Source organism: Haliotis cracherodii, unplaced genomic scaffold, assembly GCF_022045235.1.
Source record: "Haliotis cracherodii isolate W230 unplaced genomic scaffold, xgHalCrac1.p SCAF_3, whole genome shotgun sequence".
NCBI lineage: Eukaryota > Metazoa > Mollusca > Gastropoda > Lepetellida > Haliotidae > Haliotis > Haliotis cracherodii.
In genome coordinates, this window is record NW_027266286.1 from 54,467,908 (window position 1) to 54,480,692 (window position 12,785).

The following is a 12,785-nucleotide window of genomic DNA, read 5'->3' on the forward strand; positions in this document are numbered from 1 at the left end:
TGGCTTGCTCTTAGTAACGTAAGAAGGATCCGAGCCCCATGCATGTTTCAGGATCAGGTCACTGGTGGTAATATTGTAAGTTAGAAAGCCTTGTGTAGATATAATTTACAGGATACATAAGAAACCAGGTCCATGGACTAGCGGTCTTGTTGTGTGTCATCATGGCTGCATTAAACAACCTGGGAGAAAAACTGCAGCTTTTGCTTCGTGACGTAGGCTGACCTGGCTTACTGTTACCATAGGGCTGGAGACAGGAGACAGCCTTCAGTCAGACTTAGGGATGTAAGGACTGCATCAATTATATATAATTAGGAACTTATGGTTAAGTCTTTTAAATGAAAACTATTGTGACATCACCCCCAGGTATCAGTACTGACATCTGTGGTCCAGGTGACCTGGGTGTAATAAACGCCTGGGATATCAACAACTGCCTCTTGTCACATGCTAGCCTCGGCACTGGAAGCAGCTTGAACAAGATGCAAGGACATGGAGCCCTGTTTCACTATCATGCCCTGCACATGGCTGTTGGCCCAATTCACAAATAAAAGTAATATTTTTTAAACATTTTTTTTTTTTTTTTTGATTTCGGACAGTAACTGTTGGGTGAAAAATGACGGATCACTGTTGTTTTTTTCTTTGTTTTGTATTTTTCATTTCTGTAATTGCAGAGTACAGTAGTTAAGTTTGGGCAGAAAGAAAAATCTATGTTTATGTATATTTGACATGAACATTTTTGTCGCTGGATTGGTAAACCAAGTAACAAACTGGTGTTCTGAACAATATGACTGACAGTTGTGTGCCCGGAAATGTGAATGTAACCACAACATAACTACAATGTAACCTCAATGCAGCCACACATCACCATGTTTCAACATGATGCGTATACAGTTCGTGCCTAGACTTAAAATGTAACCACAATGTAACCATAATGTAATCACAACCACAATGTAACCACAGCTCCATGTTTCAGCATTGTGCCCGGACTCGAAATGTAACCACAATGTAACCACAGCTCCATGTTTCAGCATTGTGCCCGGACTCGAAATGTAACCACAGCTCCATGTTTCAGCATTGTGCCCGGACTCGAAATGTAACCACAGCTCCATGTTTCAGCATTGTGCCCGGACACGAAATGTAACCACAATGTAACCACAGCTCCATGTTTCAGCATCATGTGTATACAGTTCGTGCCCCGGACTCACCTGTTCTTCAGTGGCGGCAAGGACAGGAAGCTCAAACAGTGGGACGCAGACAACTTCGAGCTCGTCTCAACTCTCCAGGTAGGAAATTGGTCAAGGAGTATTGGTCAAAAACTTCTTTATTATATGTCCACAACATCTCAGGGCTAGTTATTGCCCCTTCATTGGGTGACTATCAACATGAGGGTGAGCAACAATGATAACAATGTAGAAACACTAGTATTGATGCAGGTGATGGGATGGCTAACTGATGGGATGGGTAACTGATGCTGGATGTGTCCATGTTTGCAGGGTCACCATGGAGAGGTGTTCAGTCTGACTGTCAGCTCCAGTGCCAACTTTGTGGTGTCAGGCTCCCAGGACCGGTCCCTGCGTCTGTGGGAGAAGACACAGGAGGTGCTGGTGCTGGAGGACGAGAGGGAGATGGTAAGTAGTCACCAGAGGATTGAACTGAAATACTGTCATGAATCACAAGAATCTCTTTTAGGATGTCAACATTTTCACTGTTATCTTTTCTGGAATGGAGATGTGTCAAACTTGAGGAATTAAGTATCTTACATCTATGGGGTTTTAAACAAGCTTCTTTCAATGTATAACCACAATGTACTCACTATCATTGTCTCATTACACTTGTGTGTGTTCCAGGAACGTGAGCAGGAGTTTGAAGAGGCGATCTCTAATGAAATGGAGGTAGTGGTGAGTACAAACAGATACAACTTCATCAGTACAACTTGATCGGTGCAATCAGTACAACTTAGTCGGTGCAATCAGTACAACTTGATCAGTGCAATCGGTACAACTTGATCGATGCAATCAGTACAACTTGATCAGTGCAATCGGTACAACTTGGTTGGTGCAATCAGTACAACTTGATTGGTGCAATCGGTACAACTTGATTGGTGCAATCAGTACAACTTGGTCGGTGCAATCAGTACAACTTGATCGGTGCAATCGGTACAACTTGATCGGTGCAATCGGTACAACTTGATCGATGCAATCGGTACAACTTGATTGGTGCAATCAGTACAACTTGATCGATGCAATCGGTACAACTTGATCAGTGCAATCGGTACAACTTGATCAGTACAACTTGGTTGGTGCAATCGGTACAACTTGATTGGTACAATTGGTACAACTTGATTGGTACAATTGGTACAACTTGGTCGGTGCAATCAGTACAACTTGATCGGTGCAATCGGTACAACTTGGTCGGTGCAATCAGTACAACTTGATCGGTGCAATCGGTACAACTTGATCGGTGCAATCGGTACAACTTGATCGATGCAATCGGTACAACTTGATTGGTGCAATCAGTACAACTTGATCGATGCAATCGGTACAACTTGATCAGTGCAATCGGTACAACTTGATCAGTACAACTTGGTTGGTGCAATCGGTACAACTTGATTGGTACAATTGGTACAACTTGGTTGGTGCAATTGGTACAACTTGATCGGTACAATCGGTACAACTTGGTTGGTACAATCGGTACAACTTGATCGGTGCAATCGGTACAACTTGATCGGTGCAATCGGTACAACTTGATCGATGCAATCGGTACAACTTGATCAGTGCAATCGGTACAACTTGATTGGTGCAATCAGTACAACTTGATTGGTGCAATCGGTACAACTTGATTGGTGCAATCAGTACAACTTGGTCGGTGCAATCAGTACAACTTGATCGGTGCAATCGGTACAACTTGATCGGTGCAATCGGTACAACTTGATCGATGCAATCGGTACAACTTGATTGGTGCAATCAGTACAACTTGATCGATGCAATCGGTACAACTTGATCAGTGCAATCGGTACAACTTGATCAGTACAACTTGGTTGGTGCAATCGGTACAACTTGATTGGTACAATTGGTACAACTTGATTGGTACAATTGGTACAACTTGGTCGGTGCAATCAGTACAACTTGATCGGTGCAATCGGTACAACTTGGTCGGTGCAATCAGTACAACTTGATCGGTGCAATCGGTACAACTTGATCGGTGCAATCGGTACAACTTGATCGATGCAATCGGTACAACTTGATTGGTGCAATCAGTACAACTTGATCGATGCAATCGGTACAACTTGATCAGTGCAATCGGTACAACTTGATCAGTACAACTTGGTTGGTGCAATCGGTACAACTTGATTGGTACAATTGGTACAACTTGGTTGGTGCAATTGGTACAACTTGATGGGTACAATCGGTACAACTTGGTTGGTACAATCGGTACAACTTGATCGGTGCAATCGGTACAACTTGATCGGTGCAATCGGTACAACTTGATCGATGCAATCGGTACAACTTGATCAGTGCAATCGGTACAACTTGATCAGTACAACTTGGTTGGTGCAATCGGTACAACTTGATTGGTACAATTGGTACAACTTGATTGGTACAATTGGTACAACTTGGTCGGTGCAATCAGTACAACTTGATCGGTGCAATCGGTACAACTTGGTCGGTGCAATCAGTACAACTTGGTCGGTGCAATCGGTACAACTTGATCGGTGCAATCGGTACAACTTGATCGGTGCAATCGGTACAACTTGATCGATGCAATCGGTACAACTTGATTGGTGCAATCGGTACAACTTGATCGATGCAATCGGTACAACTTGATCAGTACAACTTGGTTGGTGCAATCGGTACAACTTGATTGGTACAATTGGTACAACTTGGTTGGTGCAATTGGTACAACTTGATCGGTACAATCGGTACAACTTGGTTGGTACAATCGGTACAACTTGATCGGTGCAATCGGTACAACTTGATCGGTGCAATCGGTACAACTTGATCGGTGCAATCGGTACAACTTGGTCGGTGCAATCGGTACAACTTGATCAGTGCAATCGGTACAACTTGATCAGTACAACTTGATCAGTGCAATCGGTACAACTTGATTGGTGCAATCGGTACAACTTGATTGGTACAATCGGTACAACTTGATCGATGCAATCGGTACAACTTGATCGGTGCAATCGGTACAACTTGATCGATGCAGTCGGTACAACTTGATCGATGCAATCAGTACAAATTGATCGATGCAATCCGTACAACTTGATCGGTGCAATCGGTACAACTTGGTTGGTGCAATCGGTACAACTTGGTTGGTGCAATTGGTACAACTTGATCGGTGCAATTGGTACAACTTGATCGATGCAATTGGTACAACTTGATCGATGCAATCGGTACAACTTGATCGGTGCAATCGGTACAACTTGATCGATGCAATCGGTACAACTTGATCGATGCAATCGGTACAACTTGATCGATGCAATCGGTACAACTTGATCGGTGCAATCGGTACAACTTGATCGGTGCAATCGGTACAACTTGATCAGCAAGATGGTAAGCAACATTCCCTCCTTAGTGATCTAAGTAGGCTCGGGATAGTCCATGAAAGAGGACGACGTCTTGTACAGGTGCTCAGTCACAAGCTGTGGTCTGGGTTAGCATTTACCATTACAATTTGCCTATGCATGTCATAAGAGGCGACTAACAGGTCAGGTGGTCAGGCTCTCTGACTTGGTTGATGCATGTCATTTTATCCCAACTGCCATCTAATAGTTGGAATATTTTTAGTTTAGTGTTAAACAGCTGTCAATCAATTAAACATGTGATGTGTTTCAGGTACCAGGGGAGACAACTACTGAGGTTGCTCTGGCTGGGAAGAAAACGGTGGAAACTGTTAAGGCGGTGAGTGACACTGACCTCTTACGTGTGTACATGTACTTGCAAACACCTAGCTATTACCATCATAGAAGGGAATTGTAGAAGATATTATGATTCCATAATCCTCGTGGCACTGTGTGGCTACAGTTTGTGTGTGTGTTTTGCAGGCTGAGCGGCTGATGGAGGCCATCGAGGTGTACAAGGAGGAGAGCGCCAACATCCAACTGCACAAGGCCGAGTGTCAGAAGACGGGCAAGGAGGTATGACATTGAGGGTTTTCTGTGTGTAGTGTCATATGGACAGAATCGTCATTTAGTGTTCAACTCTTATTATACCACAACCTAAAAGGATGGAGGTATATAGTTAAACCAAGGAATTCCATCCATCCGTTCTTCCGAGGACATTTCCTGTGCGACCTGTAACTTGAGAACTGCTGCATAGATTCTTTTCAAACTTAGTGAACACTTTCTACACCAATAGGAGAGGTACAATGCAAAGTTTGATTTTAATAAGTGTATTTTCTGAGAAAATATTGCTTTTTTCATGTTTTGAACTTAAAAATATGTTGGGGTCGAGGTCAGGGGTATTAGGCTAAAAAAAATAATAGTCTTGGTTCTCAGGCACCACCCGCATCATCATAAAGTCTGCTGCACGTTTTGTTTTTATTTCCATTTAAAAAACCCAAAACAAATCCTAAAACTTAAGCACAAAAAAGAGAAAGGAAAATGGAAACAAAAAAGAAACGTGCAGTTAACTTTATGATGTGGCCAGTGCCTGAGAACCAAGACTATTAATGTTTTTAGCTTTTGTGAGCCCTGCTCACTGTTTACTTCTTGTTTTTTCAAAAGATAGCTAAACTATTAATAACATACCAATTTATGAAGAACAACTTCTGGTGTATTGCATATAGCATTCTTTTGATGGAGATTCTTACACCGCTATCTGTCTTGATTGATGACAACCAGGTAATGAGGTATATGCACATGATATGTTGTGATAAGCAGCAGATTAACAACTGGTAATGGAACTATTATTTGTGAACGTTTTCTAAAAAACAATAGGGATTAATTCTTGTATTTTTAAATCAAGGAAAATGCATCGTGCATGGATCCTTCGTGGAAAAAATCACATTTTTGATAAGCTCTTTCTTTGTACAAGGGGGTGGTCGGGTAGCCTTGTGGTTAAAGCGTTCGCTCGTCACGCCGAAGATCCGGGTTCGAATCCTGACATGGGTACAATGTGTGAAGTCCATTTCTGGTGCACCCGGCCGTGATATTGCTGGAATATTGCTAAAAGCGGCGTAAAACCAAATTTACTCACTCTTTGTACAATGTGTTTAACATATTATTGTAAAAGTATATTTTTTTCATAACTGAGAGATGGTATTGATAAAAATTGCCTTGCATGATATGCTCATCCTCTTTTGATAGATAATCAGTTATGTCAGAAATATTTAAATATACATTTGGAATCAGTTATGTGTATCATGGAAAGTTGAAAATGTCCCTATCACAAGTGGAGTGGTATATATCGCGTTTCACTTGTAGCTGGCTCCTCCCCAACTGAACCCACTCATCCTGGCATATGGAGTTACCTCCCCTACACGCTACCTGCTGGAGGTCATCAAGAGGGTAAAATCAAGGTCAGCATGATCTTATTATAAGAAAGGATTACATAATCTGAACCCCATTTGTTACACAAACATTTAGAACTATCATACCTGCAGTTTTCATGAAGGTGAGGTATCCTCAAGGATGTGACCTGTGAAGATCCAGGTTAGAATAGGTCTTCAGCAACCCATTCTTGCCGTAAAAGGCAACTATGCTTGTCGTAAGAGGCGAATAACGGGATTGGGTGGTCAGACTCCCTGACTTGGTTAATGTATGTCATTTAATCCCAATGGTGTGAATCATGCATGTTTCAGGATCAGGTCACTGGTGGTAATATTGTAAGTTAGAAAGCCTTGTGTCGATATAATGTACAGGATACATAAGAAACCAGGTCCATGGACTAGCGGTCTTGTTGTGTGTCATCATGGCTGCATTAAACAACCTGGGAGAAAAACTGCAGCTTTTGCTTCGTGACGTAGGCCGACCTGGCCTACTGTTACCATAGGGCTGGAGACATTAGAAATATCAAGTAGTTTCTTTTTGTAGCTACATACCTGATCAGGCATCAACATTTAATACTCACCTATACAGACCCATCAAGGGAAATCTAACAATCTGTCACTTCTTTGATAGGCATTTAGAAGTTGGAGTACTAAGTAAGGATAAGAATTTATGGATGAACAACTTCTTTATTACAATTCTTATCCTTACTTAATCTGTCACTTGTCGAATTTGCACATCTAAAGACCAAATGTTATAGATAGTACCTGAAATTTACATGGCATCGCCTGGACTTGATAATTAACAGGCTACTATAATATGGTCGTAATATTTCAGGCTGTCATGTGAAACGTTCACAAAATGTCATTGTTCTCAGTGTACTGTAGGAGTGAAACAGGTATATGTTGTGTGTGTTATTGTTGGTGTTGCCGTGGGCAGGAATTATGTGCTGTTGGTGCTGCATTCAATGAGGAATGTTATGTGAAAATGTTGTCGGTGTTGCAATGAGCTGGAGGAGGCGCTGTTGGTGCTGCATTCACCGAGGAATGTGTTGTGTATGTTGTTGTTGGTGTTGTAGTGAGCTGGAGGAGGCGCTGTTGGTGCTGCATTCACTGAGGAATGTGTTGTGTATGTTGTTGTCGGTGTTGTAGTGAGCTGGAGGAGGCGCTGTTGGTGCTGCATTCACTGAGGAATGTGTTGTGTATGTTGTTGTCGGTGTTGCAGTGAGCTGGAGGAGGCGCTGTTGGTGCTGCATTCACTGAGGAATGTGTTGTGTATGTTGTTGTCGGTGTTGTAGTGAGCTGGAGGAGGCGCTGTTGGTGCTGCATTCACTGAGGAATGTGTTGTGTATGTTGTTGTCGGTGTTGCAGTGAGCTGGAGGAGGCGCTGTTGGTGCTGCATTCACTGAGGAATGTGTTGTGTATGTTGTTGTCGGTGTTGCAGTGAGCTGGAGGAGGCGCTGTTGGTGCTGCATTCACTGAGGAATGTGTTGTGTATGTTGTTGTCGGTGTTGTAGTGAGCTGGAGGAGGCGCTGTTGGTGCTGCATTCACTGAGGAATGTGTTGTGTATGTTGTTGTCGGTGTTGCAGTGAGCTGGAGGAGGCGCTGTTGGTGCTGCATTCACTGAGGAATGTGTTGTGTATGTTGTTGTCGGTGTTGCAGTGAGCTGGAGGAGGCGCTGTTGGTGCTGCATTCGCTGAGGAATGTGTTGTGTATGTTGTTGTCGGTGTTGCAGTGAGCTGGAGGAGGCGCTGTTGGTGCTGTATTCACTTGGGAATGTGTTGTGTATGTTGTTGTCGGTGTTGCAGTGAGCTGGAGGAGGCGCTGTTGGTGCTGCCGTTCGGCTACGTGATGGACCTGCTGAAGGTGCTGGACATCTTCCTCCAGGCCGGATGGGAGCCAGAGCTCTCCTGCCGATGCCTCCTCTTCCTCCTCAGGTAGGGACAAGTTAGGTGTCAAGAACAGGCAGTAAACTCGCTGTGGAGAGATTCACAAATGTCTTCTTCGTCACGATATGGCTGAAATATTGCCGATGTGACGTTAAATTTCACTCACTCACTCACACAAATGTCTTCTATCTAGAGAATCCAGAAATGTTGCCGACCCGTGAAGATTCCGGGGTAGAATAGGCCGTAAAAGTCGACTATACTTGTCGTAAGAGGCGACTAACGGGATCGGGTGGTCAGGCTCGCTGACTTGGTTGATGCATGTCATCGAGCCCAATTGCGTGGATCGATGCTCATGATGTCAATGATGTTTGGTCCAGATTCGATTATTTACAGACCGCCGTCATTATGGCTGGAATATTTCTGAGTGTGGCGTTAAACAACCAACCAACCAACAAACCAACCAACCAGAGATGTTTCCTGTGGTGAAATAAGGATATTTTACATGTAAATGTAATGGTGATTTATGTCATGTTTCTGATTTCAGAGTACACCATGGTCAGATTACCTCAAGCCAGGCGCTGCTGCCTGTCATAGACAGACTCAGGACATGCACTCTCACACAGGTCACACAGCTCAGGGTAAGCACTCACACACAGGTCACACAGCTCAGGGTAAGCAGTCACACAGCTCAGGGTAAGCAGTCACACAGGCCACACAACTCAGGGTAAGCAGTCACACAGGCCACACAGCTCAGGGTAAGCAGTCACACAGGCCACACAGCTCAGGGTAAGCAGTCACACAGCTCAGGGTAAGCAAATACACAGGTCACACAGCTCAGGGTAAGCAGTCACACAGGCCACACAGCTCAGGGTAAGCAAATACACAGGCCACACAGCTCAGGGTAAGCAGTCACATAGGTCACACAGCTCAGGGTAAGCAGTCACACAGGCCACACAGCTCAGGATAAGCAAATACACAGGTCACACAGCTCAGGGTAAGCAGTCACATAGGTCACACAGCTCAGGGTAAGCAGTCACACAGGCCACACAGCTCAGGCTAAGCACTCGCACAGCTCAGGGTAAGCACTCGCACAGCTCAGGGTAAGCACTCACAGGTCAACAACTTGCAGTTACACACAATAAGCACTTGCTTACAGGTCATGCAGCACAGGGTAGGCACATTCACAGGTCACACAACCCTAGGGAAGCACTAACTCACAAGTCACATCAGACCCTTGAAGATCCGGGATTGAATAGGTCTTCAGCAACCCATGCTTGCCATAAGAGACGACTAATGGGATCGGGTGGTCAGACTCGCTGACTTGGTTGATGCATGTCATCGATCCCGATTGTGTGGATCGATGCTCATGTTGTCAATCACTGGAATGTCTGGTCCAGACTCGATTATTTACAGACCGACGTTATATAGCTGGAATATTGCTGAGTGCGTCATTAAACAACAAACAAACATCAGTCAATAGTCTAACATTGTCACAGCAATTAACCCTGCCCTAAACACCAGGAGACTTCTCATGACTCATGTCGTTGCAGATATTCTGCTAGGTTCAAATTTCATCGTCAAGCAAATTCTGGCAACTTAGCTATGTTCATGGATATAAACTATCTAGGCTCATGGGACTGTTTATGTTAGTATTTAACACTAACTTATTACTCTCATGACATGTTCACTTACAGAGTATATAATAAATTTACTGTTCAGATTTCCTGCCCGCAGACTCTTTGAATGCTGAGTAGTCCCTCGATTTGTTTTCCATGACCTAGTCCGCTGTTTGTCAACTGTACTTGTTCAATGTTTCAGGACCAGATCGGGTTCAACTTGGCCGGGCTGCAGTTCCTGCAGGGTCAGATCGAGAGGACAGACGAGGTCATGTTCTTCAAGGACGCCACAGACCGACTCCGAGAGAAGAAGAGGAGGAGGAAAAAGAAAGTCATACTTGCGATCAAAACATGACATTGTATATTTACTGAAATAAATTGTTTTATTATGAAGAATGGAAGGTTCTTTGTTGGGAAGGTTAGAAAAGATGATTCCAGTGCAAGGTGTGTTCTCGCCTGTATGAATCCTAGGTACAGACACACAAGGCTCTATTACATGTGTGTCCTTGAGTGACTGCAATGGAAATGATGCTAGGGGGTTATACAGTTTGGAGCAGTTTGTGTAACATTGTATCCTCATAGATATCGTCTCACTGTGAGTGAGTGAGTGAGTTGGGTTTAACAGTATTCCAGTTATATCACGGCGTGTCAGCTTAATGTGGGAGGAAAGCCCGAAGTGATGCAGGTCTCAGACGTTTACCACTTCGGTGAAACCCACGAGCACGGGTATGGTGCTGACAAACCTAGAAACATACTCGGGGCGAACTGGGATTCGAACCCACAATCATAGGTTTCTGGCGTGCCCAAGGGCCGCAACTCTGCACAGAGAATCGCGGAGCCTTAGACGACTGGGCCACCCGTGCCCCCCATCTCACTGTGAAGATTCTGGATGTGAGGCATAAGTGGGGATCAGGTGGTCAGACTCGGTGTGCATATTATCAAATCGTGATGGTGTCGATTGCTTCTGTATAATATATCACTCGATGGATTGTCTGGTCCACACTTGATATTTGACAGACTGCCTTCATGTATGAGAATACACAATGCCATTTAGAAAGTGGTCAAATTTTAGTGGACTTTGAGTGTGTTAGATTGCTGACTTTGTGTGCTGGCGATTAGGTGCCTTACTCTGGGAGTTAGGGTTCAAATCCTGGATGGGACTCAACCCCAAAAAGTACTAGAAACTGTACTTTATTAAGAAACTCTTATCCCAAATATAACATTTGTTACATCTGACCACTTTCTAAATGGCATTGTGTATTCATCACTTTCGGCCATTGGAGCCATGCCACTTTACACTTGTCAGAGGGGTACACAAAGTATGTGATCTGGACTACCAGTTCTGACTTTCATGTTTATGAAGCCTTGGTGGCCGAGTGGTTAGATTGCTGACTTTGTGTGCTGGCGATTAGATGCCTTACTCTGAGAGTGTTGGTTCGAATGCCGGTACTCAACCCCAAAAAGTACAAGAATCTGTGCTTTAGTAACAAAGTGTATAACAGTTGTTACATTTGACAGTGTGGATTGTTGCTCAAAATATCACTCACTGGATTGTCTGGTCCTCACTTGATTCTTCAGACAGCCCTCATGTACCTGGAATAAGTTGTGCTAAGTTAATGACTTCCATATCCTCCTCTTCCATATTATTACGTCTGTCAATTGTGTAGCTTGACATTGTTGGGGGTACAGGACAACTAGGGTACATTTATAATTCAGTCCACCTCTAGATACAACAGGGGCGGTCGGGTAGCCTAGTGGTTAACGCGTTCGCTCGTCATGCAGAAGACCCGGGTTCGATTCCCGACATGGGTACAATGTGAAGCCCATCGCTAGTGTCCCCCGCCGTGATATTGCTGGAATATTGCTAAAAGCGGCGTAAAACCATACTCACTCACTCACTAGATACAACAGTAGTTATTTGTTCATGGTTTATTTTGTCGAGGTAGATACATGTTCCCCATCCCCCAAAGTATCAGGTAACTACTGATCATGTGACGAGTCAATAATCTAGGGTCTACATTGAAATCGTCACACATTGTATTGTTTCGACGCGTGTTACAGATTAACCAATGGAACAAGATTCTTAATAGAGGTATAATAATATCAAGTACTGATTTGTCTGGTATGGACCAGCATTTAGTCCACAGGTTGGCGCGTATCCCCATCATGCCAACCTATAATATATTGTATACTTTCTCTCCTAGATTCGGGGCGGTGGGGTAGCCTTGTGGTTAAAGCGTTTGCTAGTCACGATGAAGATCCAGGTTCGATTCCCCACGAGGGCACAATGTGTGAAGCCCATTTCTGGTGTCCCCCGCCGTAATATTGCTGGAATATTGCTAAAAGCGTGTAAAACCATACTCACTCCTAGATTCGTTTGGTGGAAGAAAAGACAAAACGTAAAGGTATATCACGCATTTAATAGCACATTTATGTACATGGAATACAGCTACGGGAGACAGATTTCCAAAGAATTGACAGCATGAGGATGACATTGTTCAGTCGTACCAAGAAAAATATATTCAGATGAGTGACAGGTACAGTTGCAAGAACAAGGCTTGGTGCACAACCAAATAGTTAGTTCCATGAAAAGCATATCCGTTTAAGTGAACAGGTCATGCAAACCCACAGTGTTGGTAAATGTTCAGGTAATTCATTGTTGTATAAAGTGTTAGTTGAAGTACATTTATCGGGACAAGATCATGTGACCCAAATGATTAATGCTCATTGCATCGGAGCCTTTAGCTGCCCTCAAAGGAATGGAAGATACTTGTATTGCACAAATACACATTACGA

At 43.7% G+C, this 12,785-nt stretch overlaps 1 protein-coding gene across 1 annotated transcript in view; it reads left to right on the plus strand.

The window, feature by feature from the left end:
• Positions 1–10,373, plus strand: part of LOC139474764 (WD repeat-containing protein 3-like) — a 39,447-nt gene extending 29,074 nt beyond the window's left edge. Inside the window, exons 18-26 of the mRNA XM_071257886.1 lie at positions 1,169–1,280; positions 1,491–1,625; positions 1,845–1,895; positions 4,833–4,898; positions 5,042–5,134; positions 6,422–6,516; positions 8,293–8,421; positions 8,918–9,011; positions 10,192–10,373. Of these exons, the coding sequence (XP_071113987.1) occupies positions 1,169–1,280; positions 1,491–1,625; positions 1,845–1,895; positions 4,833–4,898; positions 5,042–5,134; positions 6,422–6,516; positions 8,293–8,421; positions 8,918–9,011; positions 10,192–10,344 (928 nt within the window). The 3' untranslated portion in view covers positions 10,345–10,373. The remainder of the gene's footprint in view (positions 1–1,168; positions 1,281–1,490; positions 1,626–1,844; positions 1,896–4,832; positions 4,899–5,041; positions 5,135–6,421; positions 6,517–8,292; positions 8,422–8,917; positions 9,012–10,191) is intronic.
• Positions 10,374–12,785: the final 2,412 nt, after the last annotated feature.